The 16077-nt window shown below is 43.3% G+C and overlaps 1 protein-coding gene across 1 annotated transcript in view; it reads right to left on the bottom strand.

Annotated features, from left to right (window-relative positions):
- The window catches only part of ltk (leukocyte receptor tyrosine kinase), a 71242-nt gene extending 56215 nt beyond the window's left edge, over positions 1-15027 (bottom strand). Inside the window, exon 1 of the mRNA XM_086273970.1 lies at positions 14789-15027. Within this exon, the coding sequence (XP_086130096.1) occupies positions 14789-14840 (52 nt within the window). The 5' untranslated portion in view covers positions 14841-15027. The remainder of the gene's footprint in view (positions 1-14788) is intronic.
- Positions 15028-16077: the final 1050 nt, after the last annotated feature.

Genomic DNA, 16077 nt, shown 5'->3' with positions numbered 1-16077 from the left:
TTGTGGACCTGTAGAAGGAATGCTTACCACACCTCAAGGAGTGTCCTGTTAGGGAAGCTTTGGGAGTTTGGTTATCAGACCTGTTTTTGCAGGCTCTGTCCCTGTAGAAAGAGCCTGCTTCACACTGTTAGTAGTATATCAGACTGGTTTGCAGAGCATGTTGGACTCCACCAGGGTTGTCAGTTGTTGTTGATTCTGTTCATAATTTTTATAGATAGAATTTCTAGGTACAGATGAACAATTGCAGGTGATGTAATTCTACAGGCTTCATCAAATGAAGGCAGTGTGAGGGTAAGTGTAAAGCAGCTGGGATGAGAATTAGAATCCCCAAGTCTGAAAACCTCAGTCAAAAAAGGATGATGTGTCCATCTCATTTCCAGGTTGGAAATGAGTTGCTGCTCCAAAGCGTTCAGGAATCTTATTACACAGATTATTCCTATTCTTTCCTTCATCTATGGCAACAGGGTGTGGGGAGTGACCCAAAGAATGAGACTGTGCACACAAACAGCATCACATGTCTGTCCTCAACCTTAGAGATAGGGTGAATGGCTCAATCATTGGGGAAGGACTCAGAATAAAGTCGCTACGCCTCCACATTGAATGGAGACAGCTGACTTGGTTCAGGCATCTGACTAGGGTGCCTCCTGAATGCCTCTTAGGTGAGGCATGTCCTACTGGGAGCGGACCTTGGGCCAACCTAACACACACTGAAGAGATTGTTTTTCGGCTGGCTTGGGCATGACTCGGTGTCCCACCTGATAAGCTGCAGGAGGCTGCTGAGGAGATTGTTTCGAAGGATTGATTATAACTAGAGTTCCTGCTGTGATCCCCCTTAAAGTGGTCCACAATATTGATTAATTTATTCTGGGGATTATTCTGCCCTATGGCAGCTGGGATGGGGTCTAACCCCTTCACAACCCTGAATTGGAGGAGCAGAAGAGAATGAATGCATGGATGGATAGATGGATAGATGGCTGGATTAGTAACAATAATGGATATATATATAGAGCGCTTTTCGAAGCCCTCTCCAACTCCACTAGTCATTCACACACTGGCGGAGGTAAGCTACAGTTGTAACCACAGCTGCCCTGGGGCAGACTGACAGAAGCGAGGCTGCCATATCACGCTATTGGCCCCTCTGGCCATCACCAGTAGGTGCAGTGTCTTGCCCAAGGACACAATGACCGAGACTGTCCGAGCCAGGGCTCGAACCGGCAACCTTCCGATTACAAGGCGAACAGCCAACTCTTGAGCCACGATTATTGTGGGAAACAGTCGTTGTTGTCATGGACATTAATTCTTTTAATATTGTTTTTTTTTGCCTTTTTTTGCCTACCCCAATTTACAGTTAAAAGATATATAGAAATACTTAACAAATGTCTCTATAAAATGCTATATGCATTTAATAGATGTCTGAGTCCTCATAAATATTTCTGGAAAATATTTTAAGGGCCTAATACTAAGGGCTACTTATGGATGCAAGTATGTTCTCTGGCATAATGCCTTGTTTTCTGAGTACATAACTCCTCAATCATTTTTGCAGACTTCATCTTCAGACACACAGATCATCTTAGAGTTTGTTGCTGACTAAAGTGCAAAAAACTGACGTGCCATCAGTTACATTCTTAAAAACCACAACTCATCATTCAATTTCAGATTGACACAAAATAGTCTTGCAATGAGAGTATTCACCTTCCCATCTTGTTGCAGTTTTATCCTTTTTTTTTTTTTTTTTTAGAGTTCCAGAGTTTTTAGAGCTAATTATGATCCACCAGCGTCTGGAACACGCTATTTGGGCTTTAAGAGCAAAAAGTTTAATTTGGAAAACTCAACACTTCTTCCAGAAGTAAACACCCACAGGTGCCTTGCTTTATGAGGAGTGAGAAGTGAATATATTTAAACTTCACTCATTTTTGTCAGATTGTTTATGACCATCTGCATATTTACATTTTTTTAAACACATACTCATAAATCATAAAAAGAGAAACTTCTCATCGTTTGGGTGTGATTTATTTATGTGTGTTCTTCTTTTTATAACCTTCAAAAATATCAGCAGATATTATCTTTAGCCTATCGGTGTAAGTTCTGGTAAAGACTGAAAAAGTTGTGGCCTGTGAAAAATTGTTAAACTTTTCAATGAAATTCACTGTGCTGCCAGCTTCAACTGAGAGGAAAAGGTGAAAAGCCTTGACTTTGAGACGACCCACTCTATTTGCAGACAGCAGTTGAGTAGGCGCTCCCTAGAGGTCAAATGCGACAATATTTGTAGAACTCAAGAGAATCTGTTTATTCTAAGTTTATTTTTTATTTAAAATAAAATAAAATAAAATTGCAGTGTGTCAGACTTCAAAACTTATTACCCTTCACCTCTGGGATACTAAAGATTTCCATTGTAATAAAATATTTCTGAACCCTCTTTGAGTATCGGGCTGCTGTTGACATACAGGACATCTCTGGAGATCTCAGAAACTGACACGGGTACTTATCAGTTCTTTTTTGATGGTTTACAATTGCAGGAACAACTTATTAGCCCTTAGGGATTTTCTCCAACTCTGCATAAATATGACCTATGATTTCCACTGAGTTGAAGTCATAAAAACAGTAATGAAACAAATTATACTCAGTCGTTATTTATTGAGGAAAATAATACGATATGGTAGGAAAAGTATGAGAAGGTGTTTTCAATCACTGGGATGAAAATAAGGGCCTGAGAGAGTGGTCTGTTTTTATTTAAAGAACAAGGATTTATCAAAGACTGCTAATTAGGACACATGTTCACGGAAGTGTGTAATGGCACGAACAAGGAGAGTTCTCTGGAAGTATATAAAGTATCAAATATCAGTATCGCTGTCGGTCCTATAAATATTCATTCATGAAGCAATTTGGAATTATAAAAACAATGAGTGAATTCTAAAAAAACACCCATCAATGTCCCAGAGGACAGTGGCTCATGCAGTGACAGTAGCCCTGAACACTGACACTAACCCTAGCAAAGAATAAAGACAATGTTTTTGGAGTGGCCTTAACTATGAATGCACTGATACAATATTTCCTAGTGTATCTGCTAAATCCTCATTTGAAAAGCAAGACTGGTAACATGACTCATCCACTTTAATTCAGTTTTATATTGCTTACAACATGTAGCACTTGCTAGCAAAAGAGCTAACGTAGCATGAGGGATGCTAATATAGGGTGACCAACCGTCCTCTTTTCCCTGGACATGTCCACTTTTCACGTTCTGTCCGGGGCATCCGGGTGGATTTTCGAGATTGATGAAAATGTCTGGGTTTTCCTACAGAGGACCCATATGTGTGATGTACGTCCCTCGTACCGTCCCAGTAGTGGTAATTTTTCTTATACAGATGAGGCCTTATCTCTGTACCAGTATTAGGTTTTTAAGTTATTTTTTGCCCTTGTTGACTTGTAAAAGCCTATATGACATTTTTGTTTCACCATTCATTAACCGCACAGAGAAGGCATTGTTTAAATATGTTAAAATTTTCTTTAAGCAAACAGTATTATTAAAGTTCTTCATGACTGGGCCAAGTGTCCTCTTTTTTGGAGATCAAAATATGGTCACCCAATGCTAATAGGGGCAGCTTGGGGGTATTTCACCTACTATTACAAACGCTGGATTGTTGCATCCCTGAACTTAGTCCAACAAAAACACTGCTCAGTTACCTGAAGTGAACAGTTCACGTAAGGAAACCCATAAACACCCGCAATTGGTGCTATTCACTGAAAAAAAATGAGCTGAAATCAAAGGTTAGCACCGGTTTTCGCATTACAAATGCAAAACATGTTATTTTGGCTGATAAAAAAAAATATTTATGCTGTCTAACTTGTTTTTTCCTCTTTTCCTACTTTAGAACTTGTCACATTGGGTCATTGTGGGTCACAGTCATAAATCATGAAAAAAACAGTTAGTTGCAGGCTATTAATCATTTTCATTTATCTGAGGCTCTGAATTACAGTATTAAGCAAGAAAACAAAAAACCTAACTTAGACGCTTGAAATGTTTGCCAAGTCTAAAATCTCACTCATTTTGAATATCTTGCCAAAGGTCAGTTTCATATCATGTTTCTGCCTAATTGTATCTCTGGACTATTTTAACAACCTTCTTTAAAAAAAACTTTTTTTATGGAAAAAAGGGTTTGGCTTTGTCCCAACCCAAAGTCGCCCTTGAACATGGGCGACACACAGCTGGCTACTCATCTATCTGTTAGCCAGCCAGAAGAGGGAAGCCCCCGAGGTCAGCTTTGATCCTCTATCCCTTCCTCTTTTTGCCAGCAGTGGAAAAAGATCATTACCCTCGAACTACACCTGAGCAATAGACATTAGACCAGCAACTTCACTACAAGGACACAGAGCATCCAAGATAAAAAGACAGATGGAGTTCTAAAACATGAGGTCGATGCCAAAGCCTGCCAGACAACTTCAGAAAGGAGAAAGACTGAGGAAATGAGATGTTTTGAAGAGGAAAGTGAGAACAACTTGCATATGCAAATGATACAGTTTGCACTTCTTAAAACAGAGTGAACAGAGTGATCATATAAATACAACAAATCCTCACACCAAGTTCCTGAAATATAAACACATAGCTCCTCAGCAAGTTTAAAACTTGGACTTACCAGTTTATGCCTTAAATTTGCTCATCTTGGGTCAACCTTTCATTTTTTTTTAATTTGATCTCGCCAAAAAAGTTGTCTTCTTTACCATTAATGCCACATTAAACAGCAGGTAAATTCTGGAGGTGAGTTTGGTTTTTCTATATATAATAATAGTCACTCCAATGTTGAACTGACATGCTTTGTATGTGAACGAGCGAAGGGAACATTGCGTGCAATTGCATTCAAACTTTGTTGATTAAGTGCAGATCAGATCGGTCGTCTTTTAACATTCACAGAGACACATGGGGACCGAGACGCATAAAATAAACACAGGTGATTGGAACTATCATTAAAGCCTCACACACACACACACACACACACACACAGACTGCGTGTTAGCACTGTTTGAAATTCACAATCAAAATCAGATCCAGCAGTTAACCACATATTGAGTCAGGAAGCTTCACGCATTCACTGCAGTCACACTTCCATTGTATTTACCTTAGAGTCCCAATAGAATAGTATGCATAAGCAATCCCATTTAGTTTTAATTAGCAGATATCGTGAATAACTATAAAAGCTAAAGTGTGATCAAAGCACAAGCTGAAATCTGAGGATACAGTCAATTTGGCCTCTGTTACTGGAAGCAGAAACAGGGTAAACTACTCAAAATGGTCATACGGCAGAAAGAAAGCACGATCGGAATTTGACTCTTTGTACTTTATATTTTTGCATATTTTAAATTCTTTCATGATAAAACGCATTCTTGCCAATTCACATTTTTTCAGGAAATCCCCAGTGGCATTCGGTTAATTGATAAAAAGAAGTGATTGATTGAATCAGTGTGACAAGAATCACTTTCTCCTAATACTAAAGGGATAGTTGGCTTTTGTCTCTGCTTCTTCCTGTGCCATTTCGAAAAATGCAATTTTGGCACAACTCTTAGACATGAGGAGAAGGTAAGATTATGAAACTTGGATAACAGTAACTGTTTCTGTTGTACAATCCTATTTTAAAGCCATCTCCTTTATATATTTTCACGTTCCACTGTGTTAAAGCAAAGTCTGTGTGTTTAAATCTTTCTGTGGGGTGAAGGAGAAATTTCATCTGTCCATCTTTCTTCTTTACCACTTATCCACTTCATTGTCATGCAGGGACAAGAGCCTATCCAAGCAGTCGCAGGGCGAGAGGCTGGGTTTATCAGAGGGCCGAGGATAAACATATATACGGTACTGCGCTAAAGTCTCGAGACACCTTGTATCTGATTTGCAAGGAACAAGATAAACAGGTGATTTACTGAACCCTGTGCAAACTTAGATGGAAACACAGTATATAAGGCAAAAAGAGATAAGACTCTCAACAAGTTTAAAACTCAATATTTAGCATGACCATCTTTATTCTTTAACACAGCCTGAACTCTATTAAACTTTCTTATAATTTCTTTATGGAGTCTACAGGAAAAGTCTTCCAGGCTTCTTGAAGGACATCCCAAAGCTCTTCTTTGGATGTTGGCTGCCTTTTGTTCTGTTCTCTGTCAAAATCATTGGGTTAAACAATTTTGAGATCCAGACTCTGGGGAGGCCAATCTATGACTGGGTGTTTTCTACCCAGGTATGCTTTTACTGCATTGGCGGTGTTGGCACTGGCCAATCAGGTGCTTTCCAGATCTATCTTTGGCTTTTTTGAGAGACTCAACTAAAGAAACGAGAACATGATATGTAATTTTGTGACAAGCTTGTGAAAAAGGGACAAACATGAACTCATTATTTAAGTTAGTTGCTTTCTTTTTAAATGCAATTGATTCATAGGTCAGTGTTAAGTGGCTTAACAAACAGGGAGATAAAATCTCTGAAGTTGATCTGGTACCAGACTCAACTGAAAATGAGTGAAAAAGTACTAAGAAGGACCTTCAGAAAACCTGGAGAACTTTTGCTCAAGACCACTTTTCAGAAAATGTCAAGAATGACTGATGGAAGCAAAATATAATTTGATTTGATGAGTGGCTCAAGACTTTTGTACATATTACCGTATACATCTTTTAAATAATAGGAATTTAATTAACAGTATTAATTAAAAGAAATTGACAAAGATAAGCCTCTTTTAAAAAGACTGCACTGAAAATGTGTTTTTATGAGTGTTGCAAAAAGAATCCAATCTTTTCCTTCGGCCTACTGGGCCCAATAGTGCTTACAGTGCTGCATGAAATTTGCCAACAGGAGCCCAGGAAAGTCCTGATGGTTGGCACTGCCCCAGATACGTCCACCATCCACATTGATCACCCAAACCGTGCTCATAAGGTCCTGCTAAAGGTTGTGAAGGTGTATCTGTACAATGCTGAGTATTCATTAGAGACCTTTGCTGTACTAGATGACCGTTCTGAACGATCCATCATCCTACCACCAGCTGTGCAGCACCTCAATCTAGGGAAGGAAGCCGAGACACTTCCATTAAGAACTGTTCGTCAGGATGTGATTCACCTCCAAGGGGCCTCGGTCTCCTTTGAGATTTCCCCTACCCATAATCCTAAAGTGAGATACCACATCCATCATGCCTTCACTGCTGACAAACTGGGCCTCTCTGAGCACAGTTATCCAGTTATAAGATAAGATAAGATAAGATAAGATAAGATAAGATAAGATAAGATAAGATAAGATAAGATAAGATAAGATAACCTTTATTAGTCCCACACTTGGGAAATTTGTTTTGTCACAGCAGGAAGTGGACAGTGCAAAAGTTATGAGGCAAAAATTAGAATACAATAAGAATAAATACAGTACACAACTGTACAGAATAGAATAAAATAAAATACTATATACAGTAGAATAAAATAAAATAAATATACAATAAGATAAAAATAGAATACAAATACAAATACTATATACAACTGAGTAAAAATACAACGATGACAGAAAGGATTATTGCACTTAGTATTATTGCATATGTATGGATGTGTGTGCTTGATCAGTTAAAGTCTTTATTATGGAGTCTGACAGCAGTGGGGAGGAAAGACCTGCGAAATCTCTCCGTCCCACACCGTGGGTGCCGCAGTCTCCCACTGAAGGAGCTGCTCAGTGCTGTCACAGTCTGCTGCATGGGGTGGGAGATGTTGTCCATCAGGGATGACAGCTTAGCCGCCATTCTCCTGTCACTCACCACCTCCACTGGGTCCAGAGGGCATCCTAGAACAGAGCTGGCCCTTCGGATCACCCTGTTCAGTCTCTTCCTGTCCCCAGCAGAGATGCTGCCGCCCCAGCAGACCACGCCATAAAAGATAGCAGAAGCCACAACAGAGTCATAGAATTTCTTCAGGAGTGGGCCCTCCACTCCAAACGACCTGAGTCTCCGCAGCAGGTACAGCCTGCTCTGCCCTTTCCTGTAGAGGGCGTCTGAGTTATGAGTCCAGTCCAGTCTATTGTTCAGATGAACACCAAGGTACCTGTAGCTGTCCACAGCCTCAATGTCCATACCCTGGATGTTCAGTGGTTGCAGTGGAGAATGCTTGTGCCTGCGGAAGTCTACCACCAGTTCCTTGGTTTTACTGGCGTTGATCTGGAGGTAGTTCAGCTGGCACCAGTCCACAAAGTCTTGGGTCAGACCTCTGTACTCCTTGTCGTCCCCATCAGTGATGAGGCCGACTATTGCAGAGTCATCAGAGAACTTCTGCAGGAAGCACTGGGTGGAATTGTGGGAGAAGTCTGCAGTGTAGATGGTGAAGAGGAACGGAGCCAGAACCGTTCCCTGTGGGGCCCCCGTACTGCAGACGACCCTGTCCGACACACAGCCCTGAGTCCTCACATACTGTGGTCGGTATGTGAGGACTCAGGGCTGTGTGTCGAACAGGGTCGTCTGCAGTACGGGGGCCCCAGACGACCCTGTCCGACGACCTTATCCAGGCACTCATGCAAAAATATGCGCACCTGCGGGGACTCCCACTTTCCCCTATCGACAGGGTGCAGCCTTTAGTCCTTATTGGCTCAGACTTCCCTCATCTGCTTATCCCAATGAACCCTATACGGTCTGGCCCTCCTGGGGGTCCATTGGCAGTCTGTACCCGCCTTGGATGGGCTCTGCAGGGTCCAGCTAACTTAGCCCAGTTCGCTGTGGAAGAGCAACAGTGTCTCTTTACTGGGTCCCCAAGCAATGATCTCCTTCAACATGCAGAACGATTGTGGAAGGCGGATGTACTCCCATACACAAATGTGAAGACTGCGACACGTTCTAAGGAAGATCAGAAAGCACTTGAAGCTCTTGAGCAGCGCACTACCAGAGTACAGGTGGAGGGAGTGACATGCAACGCCCCTCCTCCATCGCAAAGACATTCGTCACCTCTATGCACCCAGGCTGGCCTTGCTACAAAAGTTACGGAGTACTGAACGTCGGATAGCGAGAGACCCAGGGCAGGCTGAAACCTATTGTCAGGAAGTACATAAACTGGAGGTGGTAGGCTATGTTGAGAAACTATCACCTGAGAAGGTGGATTGTTCGAGCGAGTCATGGTATCTACCCCACCATGTAGTTCACCACAACAACAAGGCTAGACTTGTATTCAACTGCTCGTATCAATATAATGGGCTAAGCCTCAACAGCCAGTTGCTTCCAGGTCCAATTCTGGGACCTTCACTGCTTGGGGTCCTCCTCCGCTTCAGGGAGCATACTGTGGCCATAAGTGGTGACATCAAGGCAATGTTCTACCAAATTCAGTTGCTGCCTGAGGACAAACCTCTGCTCCGCTTCCTATGGAGATCTATGAGGAAGGATGAGGAGCCAAGCGTGTACGAGTGGCAGGTTCTGCCTTTTGGTACAACATGCAGTCCTTGTTGTGCCACCTATGCCCTCCAAAGACATGTCAGGGACAACAGCCAATGTAATGAAGATGACGGTGGAGAGGGCCTTCTACGTCGATAACTGTTTGCATAGTCTCCAATCTGCAGAGGAGGCTAAGACACTCATAGATCGGATGCGGGAGTTACTTGCCAAAGGGGGATTCGAGATTAGGCAATGGGCCAGTAACGTTTCATCGGTGTTGGAGCACCTGCCAGTGGAAGTCAAAGCAGCCAGCACAGAGCTTTGGCCAGCACAGCCAAGACCCAGAAGAACCAGCTCTGGTCCTTTGTTGGAACTGTCTCACTGACCGCCTTGGATACAGGCATCGATTTGTGGAGTACTCTCTGCCCACACTGAGAAATGTTTATCGGGTGATGGCATCGCAGTATGATCCTCTGGGCTACCTCATACCCTTCTCAACTCGAGCGAAGGTTTTAATTCAGGATCTTTGGAAGGCAGGAGTTGGATGGGATAAACAAATCCATTCTACGGCCCTACTAGACAGATGGACACAGTGGGAGAAGGAACTAGTGTACTTGCCACAGGTGGAATTACCAAGATGTTATGTGCCACCAAGAGCAGACACCGGGAGACCAGGTGGAGGGGCTCACATATTTTGTGATGCCTCCGAAAGAGCCTATGGAGCACCGCCTATCTATGAACACAGGACTCCCAAGGCGACGTCCACGTGGCATTCATGATGGCGAGGTCAAGAGTAAGCCCCCGGAAACAGATTTCTATGCCACGTTTGGAGTTATGTGCAGCTCTTGCCGGAACCCAACTGGCTAGAGTACTCGAGACCGAGCTGGCATTTCAACCCAGTGACATCACCCTATGGAGTGACTCAACAACAGTTTTGACCTGGATCCAATCCGATTCATGCCGCTATAAGGTCTTTGTTGGTACCAGGATTGCCGAAATACAAGGTCTTACTGAGGTGTCAAGTTGGAGATATGTCAACACCAAGGACAATCCGGCTGGTGACCTCACGCGAGGGAAAACCCTTCTCGAGCTGAATCAACCAAACCGTTGGACTCAGGGCCCACCTTTCCTTTTAACGAACCCTGATACCTGGCCAACTCTCCGTGAAGGTGAAGGTCAAGAAGACAATGGGGAGCTGAGAGCAACAGCATTCTGTGGAACCACCACCACATGCAGTCCACAGCTAACGGTGCCAATTTCCAATTTTGGCAAATGGAGTGCAGTGGTTAAGGCTGCTGATCATGAAAACCATGTCATGACTGCTACAGATGCATCAGCTGCTGAGCTGCATCTCCTGAAACAAGCTCAAAATGATAGCTTCCCTGAGGAATTACAGGCCCTGGCTGCTGGTAAGGCAATTCATAAGCAGAGTCGCCTGCTAACACTCGCTCCAGAGGATGACCCGGCTATTGGGCTGATAAGAGTTGGGGGCAGACTAAGAAGAGCAGAAGGTTTGGACTTGGATGCCATGCACCCCATAGTCCTTGACCCGCAGCATCCGGTGACTAAACTGCTGATCAGAGAATATGATGAGCAGCTGTTGCACCCTGGGCCAGAACGAGTCTTCGGGGAGATAAGGAGAAAATATTGGATTCTCCAAGGAAGGGAGGCAATCAAGCGGCACCAGCACAGCTGTGGTGAGTGTTGAAGGTGTCGAGCCCGTCCTAATATTCCTCGGATGGCAGATCTACCCCCCGCGAGGCTGCGCCTATACAAACCACTTTTGGTCCACTGGAGTCGACTGCTTCGGTCCTTACAACATCAAAGTAGGACGGCGCACCGAAAAGCGTTGGGGTATCATATTCAAATGCGTGACTACGAGCTGTGTGCATCTTGACCTGTTGGACAGCATAGATACTGATGCCTTTCTCATGGCTCTGCGTCTGTTTATTGCAAGCCATATGAGATCCTATCTGAATGTTCAACTTCAGGGGAGGAGAGATCGAACTGTGGTCTAGTTTCTCAGCTCTTGAAGCCCCCATTAAAGAGTAGCTGGTGGAGCAGAGGATTGAGTTCCGGTTTAATCCACCAGGTTCCCCCCATTTTGGAGGTACTTGGGAACGGGAGATAAGATCTGTGAAGGCAGCTCTTCAAGTGGTGCTGGGAGGCAATACGGTCACAGAGGCAGTTTTGCAAACTGTGCTCGTCGAGGTGGAAGGGATCATTAATGCAAAGCCTCTCGGCTATGTCTCTTCGGATGTAGCGGATCCGGATCCAGTCACACCCAACTTATTGCTAATGGGGCGACGAGATGGATCACTCCCCCAGGTGATTTATGCTTCGAGTGAGATGCTGGGAAGATGGCGATGGCGCCATAGTCAGATTCTGGCAGACCATTTTTGTTCCAACTTCCTGCGTCACCATCTGCCTGATTTTCAGAGGAGACAAAGATGGCAGGGTGATACTGACAACTTAACCACAGGTCAAGTGGTTATGGTGGTTGACTCACAACTACCACGAGCGCAGTGGCCTATTGGAAAGGTGGTCAAGGCCTGTCCAGGGCCAGATGGTCGGGTGAGAGCGGCTGAGGTGACAATCAAGGGACAGACATATCTTCAACCTGTTGCCAGATTAGTCAGACTCTCAGCCTGGGAGGATGAGGAGGACTGTAAACCCAATGATGCTTAGACTTTTGGTTGAAGAGCAAATTTACTACTTAAATTTGGGGGCGGCTGTGTCTCCTTATATTTCAGTTGCATAGTTATAAGTGCACTGGTAATGTCTGCCGATAAGTTCCACTTTGTTCTTACTGTTTGCTACGGTGATGACGTCACATGCTTTTACAACGGTCCTGCCGTATCACGAGTCCGGGGAGCACTAGGCATGCTTTTCTCCATGAGTGTGGGTGAATAGCGATCTCCAGCCGTGTGCGTTCCTGTGCAAATGTGAGTCGAAATCCTTCCAATTCTACGAGTCCATTTCCACTTGTACTTTGATGATAATTACAGGGGGTTTAGGCTAGGATATTTATCGAGATTGGTAGAGGCATGTGACTTACCACCGTAGCCTTTGTTGCGGGTTGGATCTGTGCACCGCAGTTAGGTTATTTAGCCACTAGAGGGCACTGAAGACCATGTAATTGTCAACTTTTCCTAATTTTGGGGCATTAGGTCTTTTCTGTTGCCTGAGATATGCAGGTCTTCTTGTTTCCTGCCTGTTCAAATGGGATTGTGGGACTTTCTTGTGTCAGAGCATTCACCTCCGGGCATTATTTGTGTTACAGTTCGTTATATTGGTGTGATGTTGGGAAGTGATAATTGTTATATTTACATGTGATAATTGTTTCTCCTTGTTTCTTGTTATTCAGAATCACACGTGTGTCCGCCCCTCCCACACTTGTTAAGTATGCCTACTGCTGTACTGTTGAGCTGCTGTTAACTTCCACTAAAGTATATCTGGACATCACTCTCTGTGCCCCACTCTCTGACCGGAGTTTAAGTCCTGAGGGAGCTATCATCCCAGCATCCCAGAGATAACTTTCTAACAGTGATGTTTAAAAAAAATAACATAATGATAGGATCTTAATAATACACATATGATGAAAAGACACCAATGCAGGAGTATGAGAAACAGTTCACTGAGCGGCCACTTGAGCCGGCCTCAAATGGCCTCCTAGACCCTGCTGATAAAATGCCCCAATTTAGAGAAGAGATAAACATGTTTACAGAATAGTGAGACGTCTACAAACCGATGGGTGACCTCACAGCGCACACATCCATCATTTATACAGTTTATCATGTTAATCAACACTAAGCACACAATAGGACAGTGCTACCAACCTGGTTAATAACATCCGCCCTTTGATCACACAGTATTTGCCACAGCAGAGAAAGCAATTTTCAGTCAAATATGTATCAGCTGATCTGTTTTGCATTTCCACTTGAGTGTAATTGTAATTTTTATGGGCTTTCTATAATTATGGTTAAAGATTCTCTCTCCAACTCCCCACATGTAGTTTGAGAATACTGCGAATAGATAATGTTGCGAAAATCAAATATTGGCCGCGCTGGTATGAGAAGACTATCCCTCACGAGTCGGATGCATGCTAGATGTGCCTCAGACACAGAGAGGGGAGGAGGGGGATCTGACATAATACTGTGAGTTTTGGCGGAGCTCATCCTGGACTCATTCCTGTCACTGGAGTGACTGCAGTAAGAGCCACTTACACTGATCCAGCCACAGTGGCTGCTAAAGCCAAGGGGAGGGGTTCCTGCATGTGGCTTTTTCTTGCAAATAAAAAAACAAGGTGTTGTTGCTTCAAGTGGAGTAAGCTATCTACAGCCCTCTTTAGGTACATGTTGATTGGCTAAACATATATGATACATACAGCTATTCAGCAGAAAGAGAAAACATGTGGTGCTGCATCAACCTGTGTGAAACATAACAAAATATATGAGCACTTACCAGCAGTAGTACTAATAATAACTCCCCCCTCTAAAGAACTAATAACAAATCTGGCTTTCAATAAGCATGAGCAGATCATTCAAAATAGCATTAGCATGTAGAAAGTGAACTAACTGTGCTGCATGAGATGATTTAAAGCCAGAGGAAGTTACAGTGATGCTAATAAGCCAGCTCTAGTGGATCCCTGTGAGTGAGTTCACCATCATTTCCCTGACCACATGACATGCCTCTGCTGGTCACAAACACTCACTCTATTCATATGAAATTAAGCCTGATTGGATCTGGCAGGCAAGAAGCACAAACAAACATGATTTTCTTCCAGTAAACAATGATTCATGGATTTAATTTTTTTATTTTCTAAATACTACAAAAGGGGGGGAAAGGAAAAAAATTCAGGCATTTTTTGTTTAATGATATTTGCCTTTTTCAGCTAGGTTTAACAAAACAAAATCTGGGTTAATCTGCTTAAAGCCTAAAGAAAAATGTCATATTTTCTTCTGTTTATTTAAGATAAGCAGTATAACCAACAGCATACAATTATTATGTAACCCCATTAACTGCTCCGAGAGCCCATTCCTTGCCAAGTCTTGTCGTCCTGCTGCAGTGTAAATGAATGTAAATCAAATTCCGTCAAGTGTTGCCTCCAGAGAAAATGACACCTCGCCTGATGTCGCTTCTCAGAGTGGATGTGGAAGCACCGCTGGGACGTGTGCGAGACGGCGCGTTTTTGTGCCAAAGATTCATGATCGGATCAAACTGCAATAGACTCGGTCTAAACCCTGGACCAACTCTCCCCCGTGGCCCCTGTGAGTGGCACGACGCTGCAGAAAGGCTAATTAACGTGGCACACTGTTGCCAAATGTGCCCATTCAACCATTTAAAGAAAACACAAAGTAAGCGCAAAAAGGAGACAGAAGACGGGAAAAGTTTTACCAAAACACTCACTGGAGTCAAAGTGCGTGACTTACTTATTAAAATGAAGAAGGGGAGATAAGTGTTGTGGTTTTTTATATAGTCCATGGCTCCTCTTTCTTCGGCGGCAGCTCCACAGAGAGTCCGTGTTGGGGGTTTCCTTGTTGGCACCTTTTAAGCCCTCATGAATACGCTGAAGAGAAACCCGGCTCGTGAAGTTAACGATTAACGGTCACACGCGCGCTCCTCCAGACACTATAGTTATTTCTCAAGTTGCGCACTGTTACTCATTCCGGTGATGCTGATGCTGCTGCAGCTCCCAATGACGACAACCGCCCCAAACCCTCCTCCCTCCAAACCCTCCTCCCCTGCCTCTGCTCCCTTTCACTGCGTGTTAGTCACCAGTCAAAAGGGCTCCGAGTGCAAGAGAAGCTTTCAGGCTCACTCTGCCCACATATGTCAAGACAGACTTTTATGGAAAGGACTCTGTGAACCAGCTTCTCACGCCAGGATTAAAAACCTTACCCTGAGAAAATCAAATTAAAAAAAATAAAGCGGACATTATTGCATAATTGAAGTAACATCGCAGAAAATCATTAAACATTTTTCCATATTTCAGTTTTATCTGAACAGTGTCAAAAACAGCAAAAAGGGAACATCTGTAGATAAAATGAATGCAGTCGAATGCAATAGTCATATACTAGAGCCTACTTATATTCATGAAGACTAGCTATAAAGATAAGCCTTCCAACTTTATGGTTATTTTGGAAGTTTGGAGTTTATGGTGTTGTAAATAGACACATATAAGGTTTTACTTACTAGACCTTGTTAGTATCGGTTTGGACCCCGTTTTGCCTTCAGAACTGGTTTAATTCATCGTGGCAGTTGCAGCAGATTTTTTTTTTTTTTTTGGCTGCACATCCATGGTGAGAATCTCCCATTTCATCACATCCCAAAAATCCTCTATTGGACTGAGATCTGGTGCCTGTGGAGGCCATTTGAGTACAGTGAATTCAATGACATGTTTGAGCAAGCAGTTTGAGATTATTTGAGCTCTGGTGCATTATCCTGTCTAGAAGAAACCATCAAAAGATGGGTACACTGTGGCAATAAAGGGATGCACATGTTCAATAGAAATACTTAAAGTCTGTAGATCATGAGTGGTCTAAAATGTGTTGTGAAGATATCCCCCACACCCCCAGAAGCAACTTGCAGTATTGATACAAGGCAGGATAGAGATGAGCAGTTTCTGAGACCAGCCTGTCTGGTACCAACAACCGTGCCACATTCAGAGTCACTTAAACTACCTTCCTTCCTCATTCTGATGCCTGGTTTTAATTTCAGG

This window comes from Aulonocara sp. 'chitande type north' Nkhata Bay, linkage group LG19 (genome assembly GCF_057382095.1).
Source record: "Aulonocara sp. 'chitande type north' Nkhata Bay isolate Kocher_YH1m ecotype deep benthic linkage group LG19, A_spYH_male_GT1.1, whole genome shotgun sequence".
Lineage (NCBI taxonomy): Eukaryota > Metazoa > Chordata > Actinopteri > Cichliformes > Cichlidae > Aulonocara > Aulonocara sp. 'chitande type north' Nkhata Bay.
The sequence above is the reverse complement of the archived record's forward strand: the minus strand, read 5'-3'. Positions and strand labels throughout refer to the sequence as shown.